The following is a 23952-nucleotide window of genomic DNA, read 5'->3' as shown; positions in this document are numbered from 1 at the left end:
TTATTGAAAGAGAAAAGAGATAACATTACAAAATGCAAATGATTAGATACATTTCATTTTTAGAGCCCAGTTAATTCTTGTTGCTAGGTCAAAGCTTCTTAATTCTCTTGCTATTGTTAATTATCCTTAAAACGTATAGAAGAGTTGTCTATTTTCCTCATAAAGGAAGAATGTGCAGATGTCTAGGGTTTTTTTTAAAAATCCCAATCCTTTAAGTTCTGAGAAAGCCATAGCATGCTTACACCTATTTATGCCCATAAAAAACCTCAATCTCACCCAAACAGGTTAGTTGATTGATTTTTAAAGTAATGGATAACATAAACTAATAGATTTAAATTGGATGGTGTTGGAATAATGTGGGGAAAATATTTTAATTTTTGACAACTTAAGACTGAATCACAAGTTTGAGATGAGATAAGAACAGGAAAAGATGTCCATGTCAAAATATGTTGAAGCATGATTTGTCTATGGAAAAATGGAAGTGCACACTGGTTCTGAAATTATTTTTCAGAAACAATTTAGATGAGTCTGGCACAATTAAATAGTAAATTCTGAGGAAAAAAAGTCAAGCATTTCTATTATATATACAGGTAGTCCTTGACTTACAACGGTTCATTTAGTGACTGTTCAAAGTTACAACAGAACTGAAAAAAGTGACTTATGAGCATTTTTCACACTTATAACCTTTGTAGCATCCCCTTGATCACGTCATTTATATTCAGATGCTTGACAGCTGGCTCCTATTTATGACATTGCAGTATTCCAAGGGTCATATGATCATCTTTTGTGAAGTTCTGGCAAGCAAAGCCAATGGGGAATTTAACAACTGCAGCGATCACTTAACAAATGTGGCAAGAAAAGTCATAAATTGGACAAAACTCACTTTAACAAATGTCTCACTTAGAAATATAAATTCTGGGGTCAATTGTGGTTGTAAGTCAAGGACTACCTGTACATCCCACTTTATGGCCCTAAAAGGTTGATATGCTAGACTAAAAGGTCCCCGAGTCCAAATCTTGTTCTGTGCAAGTAGATTTTAAGCTAAGGCTGAGCTAAGCTAAGCTAAGGTTCCTTTGAAGGGAACAAATACTAGTTAGACAGTGGTAAATGTCACAAAATTCAGGGAATTTAATTCTGAGTACTTCTCAGGCTGCTTGGTTGAAATCCAGGTCCTTTACCTAAGGTTCTGAAATGTATATCTGCATTAACACTTATGTCAGACCTGGAAGCCTTAAACTATTTTATTATTATAAATAAATTATTATTAAATAATAACTTAAATTATTAATGTTGAAGCAACTTGCAGCACCCAGCTGGTCTTGGCAGACACTGAAAAATTTAAGTTTTTCACTAGGATCACTAGGGAATTCTATAGCCCAGGCAGGGAATTTGAAAGAAAACAATGACAAACCACTTCCATATTATTGTTGCACAAAATGGCATCATCAGACGTTAAGCTCAATTTTTAAAAAACTATATTTTAAATAAGTAGAAGAATGGAATTGGCTACAAGAGGAAGGAGACACATTATTTTCCACATACCATAACCAGTTGCCATTATACTAAAAATTGGTCATAAAAAAAGTTTTATTGGATCAGATTAAAAACTTCAATTAATCTTTCATTTTGTCTTCCAGTAGGCTAGCTATAGACCTAAAAAGAATAGTATATGTTAAAAGGAGATGGAGACGTATATAGAAATAAACATACTCTAAATACTTAATCCAGTTTACAGATAAGAAAGGTGGAATCCAAGCCATCCGGACCGAGTCCAGGAAGATGGTACTTTGCAATATGGCAAAATACCAATCTGGTTCAAGTATGCTTGAAAATATCTCCCAAAGGTCATGAGAAATAATGCTGATTACATCATTCGTAACTATCCTGTCATAGGTAGCATATGAGTACATGGATGTACCACTGGAAAAGTAAAGGTATACATCTATGGAGCTGGAAAAAAAAAGATTTCCCTTCTTGTCCACAAGAAAGAAAATAGAATGCTGTTTTATGCTAATTTTCTTTTGTATATTTCTTGTGATTGAACGCAGTTGCTCTAGAGGACTAGCGGAAAATTTGTGAGAGCTGACTTGGGCCATAAGCATTACTAAATATTCTTTGCTTACTATGAAATAAAGCTTCACGGGTTCCTTTATTGTATACCAATAGTAAAGAATTATTTGGGTTACAAACAGAAAATATGGTGTTAAACTCATGTTCCTTAATCTATGGCAAGGAACTCTGATACTGAAAATATAATAAAATTGATGATGTACAATTTAATTTTGATTCCATTTACAGTTTAAGTCTTTTTAATGGAGTACACAGGGAAACCTATGTCGCTAATTTCTTATCTTCCCCCTCATCAGAAAGCAAGACAACTTTCCATTTTAAGCAGACCTTTAGAATGAATTTTAGGATGTCTCATTCCCATTTATTTTAAGAAACAAGTATTTCAAGTTTTTTATTTCATTCTTACAACAGCTTATACAAAATATTTGTGCAAACATACACACATACACTTGTTCAATGTAATCCTTCCAAACAGACTCAAGTAGTATTCCATTCTATCAAATTCAGCACAATCTAATTTGTCTGTTTGCATTATGAAACAATGAGATACTTTATCATAAGTTTGTTTCCTCTCTTTATAAGCATTTCATGCAAGACATAAATTTACTCATCCTCAGAGAAACGTATATGCTTGCTTATCTCTTGAGTCTTTGCCAGTCTCATTTTTTCAGCTTTTGCTATTAGCTATAAAAGAAAACATATATTGTATTACTATTTTCATTCAGAAAATATGAACATTATCTATAAAACTATCATTTGAAACAAAAAAGTTAAAATAAAAAAGATACTTTATTTGAGAAAGAACAGCCCAGTCACCTGTAGAAAATTTTAATTTTCTTTTCTTAGTAAGCAACATGATGGAATGGGGATTCAAATTCAGTTTATTTGGTCCCAATTAGTCTACCACAGTTTAGAATAGTTTATTTGGCCAAGTGCATTCAGACACACAAGGAATTTGTCTCCAGTGCAGAGGCTTTAATCTTAGCAACTTCCACAAGGACTGAGGAATTCTGGATGGTGAAGTCTCAAACATTTTTTTTAACAAAACAGGATTTACTTTTGGACCCAGGTTATCCCCCAGTTTTATGCACAATCTATATTTTTTAAAATACTGCCCAATTCTGACTAACATTAGAATTCTCAATAATTCTATTGCTAACCATGACATCAGGTGCCCGCAATGCTTAGTGATGGCAATCCCTGCAGTCCTCATTGCTATTGTTAAGTGAGGTTCAGGGATCAGTAGGCAAGGACCTCTTTGTAACTTTCTGCCAGCTTCCAACAACTAAATACAGTGGTGAAGGCAGTTTGAAAGCACGGTACCCAGCAAGTAAGTAGCTGCTACCACATAGGAGATGGTATGTGGGTGACTGACAAAATGTAGCATGAGTTCAGTGAGGGTTGGTAAGGAGGAAAGGCGCACTGTGAACATGAGCAAATGCACGAGAATGGCTAGATATGTGTGGCTCCCACACAGTGGGGGTGCAATGAGGGTATTCGAATGGTCGGGGAGATGTGGGGATGCACACTGTGAGTGTGGTGGGAGTGGATTCTGGATGGGGGACGGTACTGGTGCAATCTGTGATCTTCCCTGCCAGTTTACCCATTGACTTTGCTTATGGAAGCCAGCAGGGAAGGTTGCAAATATCAATCATTCGACATCGTAACTGTGCTGTAACCGCAAGCTGTTTACCAAGTACCCAGATTGCTATCATATGACTGCAAGGATGCTGGGATGGCCAGAACCTGGAGGACTAGTTGTAAAAAGTAGTTGGCAACCAAGGAATACCTGTATTAATATTGGGCTAGTTAATACTGCTTTTTAGCCAAAATTCTTTTACCTTGATACTGTCAATTTAGTTTTGGATATTTGAATACCAGTTCCCTTGTGCTGCTTAATGACCACAATAATGTTTTTTTGTTTCAGTTATTGGACAGATGTTAGCATACTGTATTCTAATTGTATTTGAGGAACTGTATTCCTCAAACAATTTCAACAAAAAGTCTTGAAATATATTAAAGACTAACAAATGCATTACTACATATGCTTTTACAGCAGAATGTGATGATGGAAAATCCGGGCAGTAACAAATTTGTTTGTCCTTGAGATGGCACATAATTTTACTACAGAACCACTGAACTATCTTAAAAAATTAAAGCTGCTTTATATTGATCAGTAGTTCTAGCAGTGCTAGATGGATCAATTATGTCTAGCTCACAGGGGTTTATTCTGACTGGCATTAGATGTAAAAAGTCTCAGTGCAACTGAATTTGTGCATCTCCCATTGAAAGAATGAAACCTGGGATTTTATTAACATTTGAATATCAATTAGAAGTTCCAGATCATTTGTCTTACTTTTTCTGTGCCCCGCTTCTTTTCTCTAGGTTGATTCAGTTTAGCTAGTCGGTCCACCAAGATCTTCTGCCAGTATCTTTGTTCGTGATCACCTTAATAAAAATGCATTGAACCAAAGTACACAATTTTACTTAACATGCCGTGTCAATACATTATTATTCTTACATTAGAAAGATGTTCTTATCACACCCATAACAATAAAGAAATGTGCACACATAAATAGGACTAAACCGTGGTGGGAGATATGGGCAGAGAAAGTAGGGGTTAAATGTTCCCGGTTCAGACCGGATCAAGCGATCCAGTAGCGACTGTCGCGGTTGGTTCGGTGATCCAGTAGCAATGGTGGAGTGAAGCTCCGCCCACCTGCCCAGGTGTTGTTACTTCCTGGTTTTAACCAGGAACTAATGTTTTTACCTTCTGCACATGCGTAGGTTTTGCACATGCGCAGAAGGTCTGCTGGTGAAGAAGCGCTACCCCTCTCAGCTGCTGCATCTCCACCAAGAGCCGCCCGCCATCAGCCTTACCAATGTGCTGGCTCCGTTGGGATGATGGGCATGCTGAATACGCCAGCAGAGGATCTAGAAGGTAAGGCCGACACTGGCGGGGGTGGAGAGAGGGAGAGGTGCACTCGGCTCCTCGGAGGGACATGGCGAGGCTCACTCACCTTTTGGGTCTGGTGCGCTCGACTTCCGCATGGCCTTTGGGTGACTGCCACCCACTTGCCTTCCCGCTGCCTGCATATAGCCCATGACGAAGGACGTGCCACTTCCGGGCCAGGCTGCCCGCCTTCCCAGAGCATTTTTTTCCTTCTCCCGCAGCAGCCACTGGAGCCGAGACTGCTGCTCTGCTGGGGTGTGCATGGGAGCCCTGAGAGGGCGGGCAGATGTAAGGCTGATGCTGCGGTCAAGAAGGGAGATCTGCTGCGCTCAGCCGAAGAAGAGCTGCCATGGGGGAACTGGCGAGGCTCACTCGCCTTTGGACCTGGCGTGCTCTGCTTCCAGGGGGCCTTTGGGCGATTGCCGCCCGCTTGCCTTCCCCTCCGCCTCGGGTCCTGCCACCTGCATCCAGCCAATGATGAGGGACACGCCCATTGTGCCCCACTCCGCTACTCTCCCCTGACTCCACCCTCCAGCCATGCAACCGGTGCACAGCTGCAGCTGCATTTCGTCCAGGCTAGCAAGCCTTAATTAATCCTGTGCTGCCTGGGCTATCGAGTCCTGATTACTCCTGGGCAAGCTGCCCTGAGTAAGCCTGGGTGGCGATGTTGCTCCCGATCAGGCTTGGGGCCTCTGTGCAGGCGTGGAAGCAGCTGGTGCTGACCCAAGCGCCTGCTGTTTCCTGTCCACCTCTCAGCTGAGAGGTGGTAGCGGGCCAGCAGCAATGAGGAGATCTGAGGAAGCAGCGAGCAGGAGAGGGAGCAACCAGCGAGTGACAGGATGCAGGGCTTGCAAGTGGAGGCAGGGTGAGGCTTCCCGGGTGGCTGGAATGTGGGGCGGTTGGGTCCGTCGGCTGCCATCCCTGCCAAAATTAGAGCCCCAGCACAGCGGGGTTGACAAGAGAGAGAGAAGAAAGAAAGGAAGGAAAAAAGGTAGAAAGGGGGAGAAGAAAGAAAGAGAAAGGAAGGGAGAAAGAAAAGAAAGAGTGATGTAATGTCATGTTGGCCCCGCCCACCCAGTCACATGCCCACCAAGCCACACCCACAGAACTGGTGGCAAAAAAATTTAGATTTCACCCAGAAAACATGTTAATCCAAAAACACATAAAGTCCTATGCATAAATGGTACTCCTGATAAACCATTTTTAAATCTCTACCTTAAGCACACAATATCATTAGACATGAGAAGTAAAACTGTCATGTACAGCCACTTCCCCCATTTATTCCTACTTGAATGAAAGTGACTGACATCTATACTTTACTTCTGTAGAAGAAAACATTTTATGAGAGAAAAGACTGCAATTCTTTTCAAGTTATACAACATGCATCTTTTTTCTTTTTGTTTGTTCTATATTGCTGACTCTGTACTGCATGAATAAATAAAAATATTTTATTTTTAGTAGGAACTCTTAGTATAAATAGTGCCTTAAAATCCTATCAAAGAGAGTGGAGGAAGAAGCGAAGAGCAAATATATGAACTCAAAACCTGTTCCTGATTTTATATTTGTTAAAATATGACCAAGAGAAAGGAAGATAAAATACAGTACATATTGTACATAAATTTGAAAAGTCACAATTATAAAAGATAAATAAAATCTCTAATTATTTTAGTTCTTTCCATCAGAGATCATTTATTGAATGACCCCACTTTTACATACTTGTTACTAACGTATACATGGGTCTTAGCATTTTGAAAACAAGAGCTAAAAAATAAAGGAAAGCAAGGCAAAAATTGGACTTTAATTTTTACTTGTTATGTAATAATTTCAATGGTCAGAGAATAAACTATAATGAGGGAATAAGAAACACAGCATTCTTAATAAGCTCATCTGTTTATATACTATTGGACTACTCTCCATCATCCTAATTTAAAAGGATGTATAGGTAGTCCTTGACTTATGACCACAATTGAGCCCAAAATTTCTGTTGCTAACTGAGACATTTGTTAAGTTAATTTTGTCCCATTTTATGACCTTTTTTGCCTCAGTTGTTAAATGAATCACTGCAGCTGATAAATTAGTAACCCAGTTGTTAAGTGAATCTGGCTTCCCCATTGACTTTGCTTGTCAGAAAGTCACAAAAGGTGATTACATGTCCTTGAGGCACAGCAATGATCATAAATATGACTCAGTTGCCAAGTATCTGAATTTTGATCACATGATCATGGGAATCCTGCAAAGGTCGTATCTGTGAAAAATGGTCATAAGTCACTTTTCAGTGCTGTTGTAATTTTGAATGGTCACTAAATGAACTGTTGTACGTCAAGGACTACCAGTATCTAGCAATTGGCATTCCAGACAATTGTAACCCCTATTAAAAGTGATTCTCTTTTTAACAAAGGGAAATACATGGTTTAAGTTCCAAACACAAACATAAAAGTGATAAGTTAGATTTGGAATGTTATAACCTTAACAAATGTAAAAATATTCCCAAAATTGATATAACCTATGCACACCACATGAATGTAAATGTAAAATGTATAAATCTCACCTGTAAGGATCTCAAGTTTCCAATTGTTCTTTGCCTGCAGATCTTTATGTGAGTTTATTAAAAGCTGTGCATCTCCAGGTGTTTTAACCCGTACATGACATTCTGTATCTCCTTCCAGCAGATCAACATAAGCAACATCAGCGAGTGTTGTTAGCATGTCCTATGATGAAATGGATGCATCACAGCAGATACGTTATATTACAATCTCTTCTTAACTTATGTACTTGTTAAGAAGAAAGAGGAAGGAAACAACACAGTGGGGACAAAAATGTACAAAGAAAAAAAAATAAGCAAATGCTGCAAATTTAGAAAAATATAATTGACTGCAATACCATAATGCTCAAGAAACGAGTAAGAATTCCATTTATATCTTTGTAAAATATATCTTTACCTCCTTCGCTCCATCTCTACTCCTCTCATACATACAGTGTTGTAGCTCTCTAAAATTCAATTGCTTATGGAAGCCAGCAGGGAAGGACACAGATTTTCAAGATAAACAGTTCTCATCAATGTCTGGCATGAAAGACCAGGGCTACATGTTAAGTTCCAGTTAAACTGATTTGTTGGTCATGCCAATGCATAGGAAACAAATGTCAAGGTTACGACTAATGAACCCAACCAATTCAGCACTCTGAGACTTTCAGCTTTCTCAAAGAATTGCTTTACTGAGTACATCATTTTGGCAAGGATGAAAATAAAACCGGCTCTAAATAATTCCCGCAGTTTCTGTATAATTAAAGAATAGATAATGCCCTCCCTCACTGTCAAAGGTCACATTGTCCAATTACGTGTTCTGGCATCTCTTTGGCAACTCCCCTCAGTCTCTGGCTAGCACCTGTTGAGATGACCTTGGTTCCCATGGGATGATGTTTTATCGATGTCTGGTCTGACATTCCCGATCTCCCCCCTACTCCCAATGTGTGGCAAGCTGAGAAATGGAAAGATGACTGCAACAGGCCTGATCCATTTCGAAGTTGACATCTAGTCAACTAATGGTTACCACTGTTTTGGTGCTAGAATTTAAGAAGGGTTGGACTTAGTACACTTGTAGAAATATAGAGACTCTAGGTTGATTCTTTTGACTCCACCCACAGACTCTGCCACTACTTCTCCTACAACCAGTAAACTTTTCATTTTCATGCTTTTTGCAAATTCAACTTGTCACTGTAACATCGCAATAAAATGATTCAATAAATAATTTGATTACAAAATGTTTATGGCGTTGCTCTGTTAAACCAATGTCTTAATTTCTCTATGAGGTAGCACAGTTTACAAAACTTGTACAAGGCCAATAAGTGAATTACACAGTAATAATAAATGCTACCTATTTTCACATTCTAATATATCTGGCACACACAGTTTAAAATGCTTTATTTACTGAAATTAAATCTTCTACCGTTCCAGTTCTTTAAGTCCTGCACATCCAGATGTGAATCTCAATAAATATATTGTACTGTAATTCACAAGCAAGAACTTATCTGATGTACTTTTCCAAATCTGGACATAGAGATTCCATAGCAATTAGAGGCAATGTTTAAATTTTAACAACCAGTTTCAGATGATAAATCTGGCAAGATTACAGCCAAAATATTATTTATTTCTTAAATTTATTTGCCACTTATCTTACCGCGGGGCTACTCTGGTGGTTTACAACAATAAAAAGGAAGAAATGAAAAGATATAAACAGAGCAGAAGTAAAATAACAGAATAATAAAATAAACGAAGAAAAAGAACATGAGAACACATCAATAGAACAAAAAGATGGATGGGAGGAGAGCAGAGTGCAAAGCAGGAAGGTGGAGGCTGCTATCAATCTAGCAGCCACCTGCACCTCCATATACTGTATTCACAGAAGAGCAAGTCAAACATTTTTACATTATACATTTCCTAAGTAATGATCATAATATTTAACATTTAAGTATTAATTTATATTGTACAAAACATTGTTTGTTCTATTAAGTGCAATTCATTAAGTAGTATTATACCCATGTTATAGATTGAATAGAAAAGACTGAGGCTGAAAACAGGAGTGTCTAAAAATATCTAAAAAATACATAACAAAAGAATTATTCAAACTGGCAGATTTTCTATTTCATGGTCATAGCTCAGTTTTCAGCTGTCATCATAGACCAATTCTCTATACCAGACTTTTAAAAAAGATTCAAAAAGATAGTTGCCTGCTATCCACAGATTTTAATGTTCTATCATGGAAAAATAACAGAGATATTTAATGTTAAGAGACTCTCAGAGTTATTTTTCTGTCACTGAAGTATGTTATTAGTTTGCATTATATGCTAGTAATTGCATATTTCAAACAATGATCACATTTTTAAAAAAATGCTTTGTCTTCATAGATGCATATTAGATCTGACAATGAAGATATCACAGAAAAGAATTCAGGTGCAAACTGATATTGAAATTTAACCTCTTCATTAAAAGTTATAAGCCAATCTGTACTACCTATGGAATACTCATTAGAACAGAAAATATTTTCAATTTTAAGATTCCAGCAATAATGTTAAACAGATTTATAATCCATTAACAAATATAACAAAAAGCATATGTGCTAAGTATCAGCATTAGATATCAGGAGCAATCTTTTCTCAAATCACAAAAGAAAATTAATTCGCCTCTAGAGAAATAAGGACAAATTATGACTTAAAAAGAATTTATTTGTACAGGCAAGCAACTGTTTTATAGCTAAGTAATTGAATTCTTTTTTTTAAAAAAATGAACTCTACTTCTTCCGTTAAATAATCCAGAAGTAAAGATTAATTAAAGCATGTGCATCACTAGAGTAGCTAACAATCAGACTTTATACAAAGTCATAATCACAGTCCTCTCTCCGGGAGATAGTTCATAAATGTGAAAAATAAATAAATAAAATAGATATTCCAAGAAAAAGATAATTGCTTCTCTAAGAGCACTAAAACATTACCTTGATGTGCTTCCTGCCTGGCAGTGGATCAGTACCAAGGATTTTCACAATCACTCCACTCTCAAACTGGGGTCCCATTGGATGAATTTTCTCAGCAGGAGCTAAATCATTCTTGCCGATACCTATTAATTTGAAAAAGAAGAACATTAACTAGGTAACATATATGTATTCATAACTTTAAAAATGAGAGAGAGAGAGACAGGAAGGGGGGGGGGCTTATGAACACATGCTCAATCTAAGAATACGTTTTCATTATCATGAAAATTATATTCAAGCAGTCCAGGTTCTTTCATCTACAACCCATTCTAATGAAAGTAGACATTCAAACTAACTTAATCAATAGGGAATCTTATTTATTACTAGGGTTCAACAAGCTATATCGTAAATAATAAACTGTCCATGCTACTTAAAGGAAAGTACAGACAAAACTGAATACTTTCTAGATGTTATCAGCAGTGCTTAAAAACAATCACTTATTTCTAATTATTTCTATTGAGGCACAGGTAACACTTGGCTAATTGGTTACAAAATATATATAAGCATTGCAGACAAATATTGCCAACTATAGTTTAGCAATATTTGTTTGAACAGAAAGGAATTCATGCGATCAGTATCTCCCTCTACTGTTCTCCTGAACATTTACAAATGGACTAGATTGTTGTTTTATGTTGATCATTCTAGACTGTTCACCAGGAATTTTGCTTTAAAAAATGCAAAAGCCACGTGATAACTAAAGCAAGATTTAAGGGGAATGGACAATACCAGGCCATAAAATAGTCAGCACTGACTGATGCCCACCAGTTGTGGTAGATTACACTGGATTCCATTCCTCACCATTAGAACCACTGGAAACCCCCCTTTGCAAGTACATGAAGTCTTTCCTGTACTAACAGCAAATGCCATACTTTTCTATTTTATTTATTTAATTATAGTCATCAGTGACCCCAGGTGGCTTATATCATAAAAACCCAAATACAAAAACATTAAAATATTACAAACATCAAAACATTAACAAAAATTGAGTAAACAAGGAACCAGTACATGAGCAGGATGGAAGTGGCATTCCTCTTCCCCGTCCTTCAGGGTGGAATTCCTCCATAGGGGCCTGAAGCCAACCAGCAGGACCAGGTTTTGAGTCCCTTTTGGAAGGCCAAGAGGGTGAGAGTAGATCTCACCTCCAGCGAAAGTGGAGATTGCACTGGCTGATTTTCTATGCAATGTGAACATCCTTTGTCAGAAGGCCCTAAAATGAACAAGTAGTCCGTGTCCAAAATCTATCTTCACTCCATGGAAGTCTGTTATTTTATTAAAATGAACCAATTTTGTAATACAATTTTAAAATTACGTTCATATGTTTCTCAATTTTTCTAAAACTATAAGCTTGTCCTTATAAAACACAAGAAATTCACAATTATGTTTACATTTGCCATTTCTTGTTTCAGAGGCATCTGCCGTGCAGACATCTCTTTCCATTGTTCCAAGGGGCACAGCGTTTGCTTTGGTCATTGCTTTTTTCAGGGATGACATGCTGGCTTTCTGTAGGGTCAAATACTCTTGTTTCAGATGCATCCATTCATTCCTACAGAATAAGAGATTGAAAAATGGTAACACAAAGGTTGGAAATGATGGGAAACAAAACGTTAAATGTAAAAAGAATGGAATTTGGATGAATTTGAATGGATGAAAGGTTCCTATTTCTCAATATGTCATAACTGGTTCTATGATGATTTAAAAGAAAGGGAGGCTAAACACTTATTCATACAGAAGGCATATATATGACTTTTTAAAGTTCATTTATCTGAAGAGACCTGGATTTTCTTAAAGCTTATATACTTGAGAAAACTGGTGTATTTTTTGGAAAATAATTACATTATTATTTTCAATTTGTTTCTAAAATACTAAAAAAATATGTAATTTAGTTTCCTGAGCATCACCTAATATCCATTTGTTGCTAGGAGTCTTTCTAGGGATGCCAGGCTAGATATATTTTGGATTGACCTTAAAACCAAAAGCAACTGTATGTATTTTATGTTTCTACACAAAGATTAGTTATGCATTAACTATTTAAGAAAATTTAAATACTGTATTAAAGTTTGCTTGGATATTCACTAATCTTAGAGATCACTAGATCAAAGCTTGAATACATGTAGTCCTTATTCAGCGACTATTAAAAATTGCTACAGTCCTGAACAAGTAGTACTTATGACAGGTCCTTGAAGTTCTGGACATTCCAGTATCCCCGCAGTCATCTGATCACGATCTGGGCACTTAGCAACTGGTTCACAATTAAGATGGCTGCGGTGTCCTACAGTCACATAATTGCAATTTGGAACCTTCTCTACTGGCTTCCATGACCAAAATAAATGGGGAAGCCAGCAGCGAAGGTTCCCAATTACTTTGGTAAGTCACTTACACTTTCCCCCCCATCTAGTAAAGCTACCCATGTTTCAGCTCCACTTGCACCATGCTTCAACTTGTTTACTCATTCCCACCTGGCAGAGGTCTCCAGCCCCCTATGCTTTATCTGCCTATCAGCTTGTTTGTGAGATACCTGGGATATGCTAAACAACCCACAATCCTCCTTAACAATGGGTGGATTGCTAGGATTGCCGTCATTAAGCGATCCCAATTGCTATCCCTAATCTGTAGTCCATTTTTTTACTTGCTAGTATTGATTAAAGAACAAATATGTGATTTCTGGATTTCAGGTATTTTCTAGACTGAAAAAATATCATTTAAGTAGAGGTTACTGAACTGTATTTTATTTAATGTAATTGATTTTCTTTTCTTGTAACACACTGAACTGTTATTACAAAGACACAATTTGCAGTAGAAGAAAGAGAAATTTATATTTACACTAGCAAGTTCTCCTTAGCTACCACTTTCTTAATATACATTTAAAAATCAAATGAGCATTTTACAGTAGTTAAAAAGAAAAAAGTTCAATAAAAATAGATTACTGTACAAGTATATGAGGGAATTTTATGGGACAGGAACTACAGGAATAACTGGTACAGGTTAAATGCTTAAGGTTGCTTGGCCATCTACAACACTAACATTTTACAAATCATTAATTCAATCAGGAAAAAAATAACGTTAATTAATTAACAAGTCTTTAACACTTGTTATTCCACCTTCCTGATCAACAATGTAGGTAAACATACTATCATTTCATCAGAAACAATAAAAATACTAGCTACTGTTCTCTAATATGGCAAACAAATCGCATATATTTTATCATACTTTGAGAGAACTCTCAGTGGAATAACTTCTTCTCCCATCTTATGTCTCTCTTTATGTTTCTTCTTGTGTTTTCTTTTAGCCTTTGAAAGAGAGGTTTCTTTCTTATCACCAATTTCTCTCTCTTCTTCAGTAGAAATTTCTAAATAAAAATGGTTTAAAATTACTATAAACAGCTTGCAAGGAGTTCAGGTCAGTGTATTTGGTTCTATCACATGCAATATAATTTTATATTGTAGTGTAACTGATTAAGGTTGCCCCATGATTTTCATGACTGAACTTTGGTTTATCCAACCCAGAGTGATGCACTCAAACTGGCATTTTGATTAGTTTTAAGGCATATCTGGCATCATTCTTCACTACACAGCAGTAAAATCCTCTTTTTAAATTTCACATTCAATTTCTAGCCTAACACAAACATCTTGAAAACATCATGTATGCATTTGGAAGTACAGAATGGCAAATATGTACCCATTAATAAATCTTTTTAAGCACACTTTAGATCACATAATGGGATTTTCTGAAGATTTCCTCTTCCGTACTTCATCCTATCCACTATATCAAGGCTGTCAAACTCCTGGCCCATGGGCTGGATCCATCACGCACTTGCACACCCAGTTTAGCGAAAGCGGAAAAAGCCCCGATATGTCATGTTACGACGCCATGACAACATGAGTTTGATACCCCTGCACTAGATACATAAAACACATTGCTGTGTATGGATATGAAAACATTCAGCATTTGGACCAATGTCAGAACGACATCAGGATGGTAACATTGGATCCAACCTACAAATTATACTGGAAAAAATTAACAAAATTATTTTATTTTTTCTACTTTCATCATTCCAAGAAAGACTCATACCAAAAATAGGATTTTCTTTCCTTTTTTCAAGCTGGAACAAATTTTCATTCTCTTTCATAAAAGCATCAGTATCACTAAAAAAAAATTTCTAACCCTGTTCATGATTAGAAAATCAGTAGGAAAAATTAGAATTATAAAACTACCTTTGGAATCCTCCAGCCCTGCTGATTGCTCCTTTGCAGAGTGAACATTATCTTTCTGAGAAATTTTCTTCTCTTTTACAACTGATATCTCTCCATCATCAGAGCGATTCCGTTTCCTCTTTCCTGATCTAGTTTCTCCTAGACCCAAGCTTTGTGTTTTATCAAGTTTCTTCTTTTCTTTCTTTGAAGAGTGTCGTTGGATTTCTGATAATTCTGTTTCAGAACTCTCTGATATTGTCCAATGACTTTTGGTGCATTCTGTAGAACTGGCCATGTATACATCTTTTGCTCCAGTATTTGATTGGCCGTTTTCCTTCTTTGTTTTAGATTTTTTCTTTTTCTTCTTCTTTTTTTCTTCTACGCAAAATAAGAACATTTGTCTCAATAGTCTGAATAAATTACATTTTTACCCTCTTTGATTCCAAGGAGTCTACAGAGGTGTTTATGGCTATTTATTTATTAAATTTATTTGCCACCCATCAGCAGCGAAACAGTATAATAAACATTAAAAACATTAAAATCACTGAATATAAAATAACAGAACAGACATCATTAACACAAGATGGAAAAAGAGGCAGGCAGGTTGTTGTGTCCTGCGTATCAGCCAATCCGAGCACCGCTCAGTCTGATTGGCTGAGACGCAAGCAACAGAAGAAGCGGGAAGCCGGGAGCGTTGTGATTGGCTCCCCATCTGACAGTTCGCAATGTTGTGTCTTGCTGAGAGGGAAAAACGTTAGTTCCTGTCAGAGTTTAGTTAGTTCTGTTCGTTGGGTTGGAGCACAGTTCGTGCCTGTTCGAGAGCATTCTAAGATTAAAGAATAGTTGTTGATTCAACGCGCCTCCGTGTTTATTGAACCCAACACAGGTATATGGAAGGGTGGAGGGAAGGGGGATTAGCTTTTAATTAGGCAACCACCTCCAGTGTGAAACTCCCCCATTGAGACCCCAAACCATCTGGCAGAACCAGATTTTAAGGCTCTTACAAAAAGACAGGAGTGTGGGAGCCAATATTATTTCAAGGGGCTAAGATATTCCAATCTCCTCTTATGAGTTTTCACAATTCCCCTACTCAGTGAAGATTAAGGAGTGTAATAAAACTAAACATTATCAATTTAATACTCACCAACTACGGTAGAATCACTTGTAGTTAATGCAGGAACAACTTTGTTTTTTACTGTTTTGGGAAACATACCAGGTTTTCTTGGTGCATCTTCTGGTGGGTTATTCAAGTACTAAAAATGCAAAAGTCAGATAATATGTTATCTATTTAAACACATAATCTATGATGTAATATACCTAGACCTTGCTTAACAACCAGTTGTTCAGCGATTTGAAATTATGATGGCACTGAACAAAGAGAGCTACGTCTATATCTGAAGTTATGAAAGTTGCAGTGCCACCATGGTCACAACAGAAAGTCAGGCATTTGGCAGCATGGCCTCCCTTGCAATCACAAGGGTGTTGGAACTCCCCTCCCCCAACTTCTAGGCCGCCTGCACAGCAGCACTCATCCACAGCGCCAGACCTGCGCCTGAAGTAGAAGACTTTCAGCAGCCTCAGCCAGCTGCGACCACCCCAGGTCATGATATCAGCCCTAACAACACCACTATGACTCAAAAATACCAGCTGCACCTTTCCAAAAGGCTCACCAACCTTGGAGAATGACATGATTGCCCCCACCCCACTCCCTGTCAGCCATCACTTCCAAGGATCTACCATGTGTCACTTACCTTCAGACGTTTTTCTCTTTGCTATTGAAAGGTCTGCACAGCTTATCTTACATAGCTCCTAGTTGTACCAGGCCTTTTTTCCTGAAGCCACCTTGAAACCATTTCTGGTGGAGCTTCAGAAGCTTCAGAAGCATCAGACAGGGCATGCAGACTTCTTAACAACAGGAGAAAAACACCAGAAGGATTGACAAACAAGTTCTATAGCGCCAGTGCCAGGAACTGGAAACTATTTAACATTTATATAGGTGGGGTTTTTTTTGAGTTCTAAATGTTTAATTGGCACTATTAAGACATTTTAAGTACAGCAAAATATCTTCCTTTAGATAACAGATTCTGTACATTCAAGTTCTATGGCAGTGGGAGTCTTTCAGTGGTGAAAAATTCATACTGAAAGACTGAAAAGATTCACACTACAACTACAAAAGATTTTAACCACTGAAAAACTCACATTACACTACAAAATGTTTTATAAAAACAGTATTTTTATAAAAGCTAGAACTGTATATATTAAACAACTTAACTAAAGACAAAGCAATGTTTTCAATTGCTTACAACTCACTTCTATAGCTTTTTCAGCTTGTTCTTTTGTTTCAAATTCCACAAATGCAAATCCTTTAGGGTCTTTGGAGGTCTTATAGCGAGGAATGCTGACATAAACTACATTGCCACATTTTCCAAATACTCGTTCAATCCAACTGTGATTGACATTTTTAGGAAGCAATTCCTACAGCAAAAGAGTTAGCAACAGATCTGAAGCTACATTTTTTATGTATGTATACACACAAAAAACACCAATTTTATTTGCAAATTTATGCATGGACCATTATATTAATATTCTATCATTAAAACTAGCAATTAAGTGATGTGCAAACCCAGAAGTGTCACAAATAAATATGGCATCAATTGTTTATAACCAATTTTGGCAGAGAAATACATTCACACACATATAGGAATGCTCAGTAGTGGGGTGGCAACAATAGTTTATGATTTTGTATTTCACATAAATAATCTTTTGTCCTATGCACACACAAAAACCCCAAGTAAAAAGTTGAGAATTATCTTTATTAATTCAACTAAATGCCATAAAGTATGCACATTAAATGTTTCTAAAGAAACTATACTATTTCTTGATTCAGAAGAAATTTTCCTACTTCCCTCACTGTCCCATAAATGTGCACGCATGAACTATTAAAGTGCCTGAATCTATTTAAATCTATAATTGGCTTAGCTAGATGGGTGCAACTGAAGGTCTTCCAGAATGGGTTGCAGTTTCTCATTCAGGTATAAAAAACTGAGAAAAAAAGGCTGCAAAAGGTCAGAGAAGACTACAGTTCCAGCAAACAATACTATAACAATTCAGTGGAGAAAAATAAGGTGAACTGGCTTAGTGGGATAGACTTGAAAAAAATACATTAAGTAGGAAAAACAAGAATATCCAATCTGGATATCCATTAATTTTAGAGAAAATCTAAATATTCAGTTCAATTATAAATAATTTCCTGATCTGGGCATCTCCAACATGTATTCTAACCCAGCTAGTGAGTTGTAAGTGGAAAAAGTGACTGTACTCAAAAAAAGTGGTAACAGAAGGTAAATAATAAGATAAAAACGATAAAATATAATTATATATGTTTATATATTTCATATTATATATAATTTAAATGCGTATTTGGTAAAATATATTTAATAAGTCTGGGATGGGTAAGCAAAGCCAGCAAAATATATATAGTATAAAGCTGATATATCCACAGTTAATACTAACTACAGCTTAAAAGTTTACACAACCTAATTAAAGTGAAGTTATAATAGCCAAAAAAATTTTTTACAATTGTGTTAATGGAAGACGCACCAGTTCTGATTTCATTCAATGGACTGACTGCTCTCTACCCCATTCTCACAGGATTAAGAGAAGGGTTTAAGAAAAGAAGAATCCTTCTCCAAGAATCCTATTCTCTCATAAACTCTTATCCAATTGCCACTATCTACCAAAAAAAAAAAAAAAATAGTGTCCCCTCAGTACTCAGAAATTGAGGATTTTGCTTGAAAGGAGAGAGAAGGAGCTGGCAGACCAAGACTCTTCTGGCTTATGCTGGACAACGTTTATAGTTGTGTCAAAGAGAGCCAAAAATATTGTGCCAACTGGCTGAAGTTCTAAACAAGGGCAGTTGGCTAGCAAAAGGTGTTTTAAAATTCTACTTATACAAAAAACATTGAAATACTTAATTGGCTGTTTCTAATATTAAAAGTTAAAAAATGAAAGAAAATAGGTACTATCTTACCACATATACAGTACGACTATCCACATCTTTTGGCTGATCACCCAAAGGTTGCCGCCTTCTGATCCTGATTCCTTCTAAATCCAACTATAAGGTATAAAATTAAAAATTTGTTCCAAATATTTTCTCCTTTTGGTCTTACAGAATAAAAAAGTTTTCATACTCACTTCTACAACAGATGAATCTTTAACTGCTCGTGCTATCAATTTTCTGTCAGTGGTTAATTTTTTCATTTTGTTGAAAGAAATCAGAAGTGATATGTCAACATCTAAAATTAAAAGAATTAAAATTAGCATAGGAGATCTTAACAGGAATTGGGAAAAACTTGCTATTACTGATCTTGGGAACTGATTGATAGAAGAAATGCTCATTTTTTTCTGATTGGACAAGAGTTGGAATAGTTGGTTTTAATGAAATTTGAACGCTCAAAATGAGATGTTTAAGGGCAACTGATCAGTTATAAGCATGAGGTCACTATTGGGACTGAAACAAAGAAGATATAGATTAAACAGTACAAAAATGTATACAATATGCTTCTTTTTGGGGGAAAGCCCTGCATATTTAAGTTTTACAATAAAGCTTATGCTTAATTTAATTCATAAATTACTCCATAATTTATTTTAAAGTTTCATTACAATATTCATTACATTTCAGATAACAACTGTACATAAATGCAATGTAACTATCAGATGAGATTCCAGAAAGGAATACCATAAAAAGAATTCTAACACCATAAACACTTCCTATTTGTATAGCAAAACTGATAAAGTCTAATATATGGTGATCTATTATATGAATGAACTATTATTTTAAAGTACAAAAATTTAAGTTAATCAGAAAAGCAGCAGAAGGCCAGCTGTTTTTAAATAAACTAAATCTGTAGTTGATATAGATATCTGTAATAATATGCATGTGAACAGGAACTATTTTTCAAGAATGTTTGTAAGCCAATGGGGAGTTACCGTGTTTGAATTGGGAAGTTATATAAATTTAATAAATAAATTAACTGTATTTCAGTAATAATGTATTTTTATTGCTAGTTAAAAACAAGCATACTTACATCCATCTCTAGATTTTTCTATTTGTTCTCTGAGAAATCTGTCTTTGTGAAGATTAACATCACCAAACCAGAAGTCAACTTGTTTTGCTATATCTGAAAGGACTTGTTTAACTCTGGATCTTTTTTTTTTTTCTCGTTCCTTTCTCTGTTCAGTAGTTTCTTTCTCCATAATTTTGCTTCTTATATTTTCTGTCTCCATTTCTATCTCACTGTCATCTGAAAATAAAGCATAACTGTCAGTTTCAACATAGACACATCTACTTTATACTTACCGTATTTGTCAGACTATAAGACGCAACGCACCTAACTTTTGGGGAGAAAACAAAAAATAAAATAAATCTGCCTCTGACTCCCAGCAATTTGCCTCCTTGCAGCAAACGGCCTGATCAGCTTCAGCACAACCTGATTTAACACAAGCAGCTGATTGGCGGTTGGATTGGCCTCCTGGAATACCGCCTATCAGCTGTTTCAGGCTGTGGGGATTGCCACTGCCCATTGGCTCCATGCATCCCATTTTTGGCCCATTCCAGGTAATGGGGATTATGGCACTGTCGCCTATCCCTGCTGCCTGGAACAGGCTGAAAATGGGGTGCGCAGATGCCGAAAGTAGGACACGCAAATGCCGAAAATGGGGCGACCGGAGGCGGCGATCCCAGTAGCCTGGGACAGTTGATAGGCAGTATTCCGGGAGGCCGATTCAACCACCAATCAGCTGCTTGTGCTAAATCAGGCTGTGCTGAAGCTGTCCAGGCTGTTTGCTGCAAGGAAGCAAACTGCTAGGAGGCAGAGGTCGGAGGGTGTGGGTGGGTGGGGCTTCAGCAACATTCACTCTATAAAATGCACAGATATTTCCACCCACTTTGGTGGGGGCAGGGGAGTACATCTTATACACCGAAAAATACGGGTACGTTGCACAATATATTAGCAAAATAATTTTAAGAAGAGATCTTTTTCTTAGAAAATATATGTCGAGAGAAGCAAAACTGGAGGTGGCTGCTCAGTGGGAAACAACAAAGGACTACTTTTGAAAATATGAAGCTATAAAAAGAATAACAGCCTGGAAATTTTCAGTAGTAGTTTGCTATTTCACATTCCTCAGATCAATACTATTTTATTTCTGAAATATAGCATGCTGTCAAAACAACAGGGCAATATGCAGAAAATACATTAGAAAACACAAACAAAGAATGAATAGCAGTTCTTGTTATATTTGCAAGACATACAAGCATCTGAGCAAATATATAAATATTAAAAGAGCAACTTAGCAATAAAAAATAACCAGAGTCAATAGCACAAGTCCAATTCACACTTTCAACTCCTCAATAACTCAGTCCCAAGTATAAAGTGATACAAAGTGACAGTCTTGTGCTACCAGAAGGGTCCATTTCTGCCATATGTTTTATCATGAGAGTTAAATATTCTTTGCACAACTACAATCTTATAAATGTTCTAAGTAGAGAAAAAAGTGCTCTTCAACATCAGCAAAAGTTTAACTGTTACAAAAGCAAGCATTCCAGGCAACCTTCTCCCATCTCTTTGCCAATGAGACAGTGATAGATATTTCATTTTAGAACCATATGCTAGAATATATATAAAATGCACTTCCTGCTGTGAGATGGTCATTCACAGCGATTAGGGATAGTGTATTTCCAATTATAACACCAAAGGAAAACAAGACCACCGTTCCACAAGTGAGCAAACATATAACACAGATGCAACCTATCTTATTAAGATCTTTTTGCTTTTCAATATGTAGATAGAATAGGATAGAATTTTATTGGCCAAGTGTGATTGGACACACAAGGAATTTGTCTTGGTGCATATGCTCTCAGTGTACATAAAAGAAAAGATACGTTCATCAAGGTACAACATTTACAACACAATTGATGGTCAATATATCAATATAAAACATTTGCAAGACCAATTCTAGAATACAGCTCGCCAGTTTGGAACTCTCACCACATCTCTGACATCAATACAATTGAACGTGTCCAGAAATATTTTACAAGAAGAGTTCTCCATTCCTCTGAAAACAATAAAATACCCTATCCCACCAGACTTGAAATCCTAGGCTTAGAAAACTTGGAACTCCGTCGCCTTCGACAAGACCTAAGCTTAACTCACAGAATCATCTATTGTAATGTCCTTCCTGTTAAAGACTACTTCAGCTTTAATTGCAATAATACTAGAGCAACTAATAGATTTAAACTTAATGTCAACCGCTTTAATCTAGATTGCAGAAAATATGACTTCTGTAACAGAATCATCAGTGCTTGGAATACTTTACCTGACTCTGTGGTCTCTTCCCATAATCCTAAAAGTTTTATCCAAAAACTTTCTACTATTGACCTCACCCCATTCCTAAGAGGACCATAAGGGGCGTGCATAAGCGCACAAACGTGCCTACCGTTCCTGTCCTATTGTTCTTTTTTTTCTTTTCTCCTTCCTATATATATGCTTATACCTCCTTATATTTACCCATATATATATATATATATGTTTATTTACTATATAATCTTTTTGTATGATACCTACATATATTGTTGTGACAAAATAAAAAAAAAATCATAAGGATTGCCAGCAACAAGTTATAGTCATACAGTCATAAGTGGAAAGAGATTGGTGATGGGAACTATGAGACGATTAATAGTAGTGCAGATTCTATTTTCAATATGTAGATAGGCAGCTCGCCACATAAATTAATGTATAAAATTCACTATCAAAAAAGCTAAATCTCTATTTCCACACTCGCTAATTATCCCTCCGGAACGCTTTCAAGAACCCCCCCAAAAACCACGCCATTAACTATTGGAAACACAATGTTTATTTATACTGTTTATCCCGGCTTACTTTGATCTTCGAAGGCACTTTCTATTTTTTTCGCCACAACGAGGAGTTAATGAAAGCGGATTTTTTTTTAAACGAAATCAGCTATCCAGGCAGGACTGAAAATCTCTAACGGCGATTTTTCGCAGGGTTTTCAAGTGCCACAAAGTCTTTCTTTCCCTTCGCTTGGGATACAACAAGAGTAGGGACGCTGATAAAGCCCGCGGCAGCTGCCTCTCTCCCTGAGCAAAGACAGGGCCGAGCTTTGAAGATTCCCAACGAAGGTGCTAGAGCCCTGCCTGCCTCCCCCTTGAGGCTCCCCAGAACAGATCGGGCTCCGCAGCCGGCGGAGACTTTGTGGCTGCGAGTGACGGGAGCCACAGCGCAACGTTTCCGGAGGACATTAAGCGAGGAACGTCAACTCTTAAAACACCTAAGGATCTCACCAGGTCTTCGGGTGGCGGGCAGAACCCTCGAGCGGTACCTCGAGCTTGCCCTGAGGGAAAGCAGAGCACATCAGCAGCGGCAGGAGCCTTCCCCCACCCCAGCCCCCGTGGCCCGAAGCCCGTTGCAAGCGCGCCTCCAGATAACGTCAGCAGCGCCGCCATGTCGACGGTTAAAAGGGGCTCATTCAGGGCCCCGCCCCGCCCTTTCCTCCCGCTCAGCACGCGCTTTGCCCCATCCCCCTTGATTCAGGTGCGCGTGCGCGAGGGTGGCGAAGGGGTTAAGTACCCCCAACACAAACATACCCCCACCCCCTCTTTCGTACCCACGTGCTCTCGAAAGGACTCCGACGCCGGGCATCAAGATGAGTGAGGGCTTTTCAGAGCGAAATCATAGTCTCTAAGCCGCTTGGAAGCCTCGATTCTCCGTCCCGCCCCGTCCACAACTTTAAGGATTAAATGCTCGCGCGACACGCGGGAGATCCCCCCGCTCTTCCTGATTTTTATTGGCTGCCAGAACTCCGTTTATATGGAGGCGCATCGGAAGATTCGTAGCCATTACGGATCCACAGAGATAGAAAAAGTTTAAACGTGCGCAAATGCGCGTGTGTTTAGAAGAATGGTTTTTTTTCCCTCCCCAAAGACATTTCAATGATTTTCAAACTTGGCGACTTTTATTTAGAATCATGCTGGCTGAGGAATTCTGGGAATTGAAGTCCACACCTTTTAAAGTGGCCAAGTTTGAATAACTAATTAAAAATTAATCGGTAACAAGAATATGTGCTTTTAGCGTCAACAATGCTAGCGCGTTGACTGTGGAAATAGGGATAAAATCTGGGTCAAAAAGGTGACTTTGAGCTA

General features: G+C 37.4%; 1 protein-coding gene across 4 annotated transcripts; it reads right to left on the bottom strand.

Annotated features, from left to right (window-relative positions):
• Positions 1–1458: 1458 nt before the first annotated feature.
• Positions 1459–23628, bottom strand: LARP7 (La ribonucleoprotein 7, transcriptional regulator). 4 transcript variants are annotated; one of them, XM_058193729.1, is made up of 13 exons: positions 23422–23628; positions 19823–20038; positions 18930–19030; positions 18766–18849; positions 17046–17210; positions 15880–15988; positions 14757–15113; positions 13753–13891; positions 11931–12088; positions 10510–10631; positions 7572–7731; positions 4427–4518; positions 1459–2754 (listed from the first exon to the last, which is right to left on the bottom strand). In XM_058193729.1, the coding sequence occupies exons 1-13, from the start codon at positions 23450–23452 to the stop codon at positions 2674–2676; spliced, it is 1815 nt and encodes a 604-aa protein (XP_058049712.1). In that variant the 5' UTR covers positions 23453–23628; the 3' UTR covers positions 1459–2673. The 4 variants fall into 4 exon arrangements, with proteins under 4 accessions (XP_058049712.1, XP_058049714.1, XP_058049713.1 ...); XM_058193731.1 differs by having other exon boundaries at positions 23418–23627; XM_058193730.1 differs by lacking the exon at positions 23422–23628 and adding an exon at positions 23095–23278.
• Positions 23629–23952: the final 324 nt, after the last annotated feature.

This window comes from Ahaetulla prasina, chromosome 8 (genome assembly GCF_028640845.1).
Source record: "Ahaetulla prasina isolate Xishuangbanna chromosome 8, ASM2864084v1, whole genome shotgun sequence".
Classification (NCBI taxonomy): Eukaryota; Metazoa; Chordata; class Lepidosauria; order Squamata; family Colubridae; genus Ahaetulla; species Ahaetulla prasina.
The sequence above is the reverse complement of the archived record's forward strand: the minus strand, read 5'-3'. Positions and strand labels throughout refer to the sequence as shown.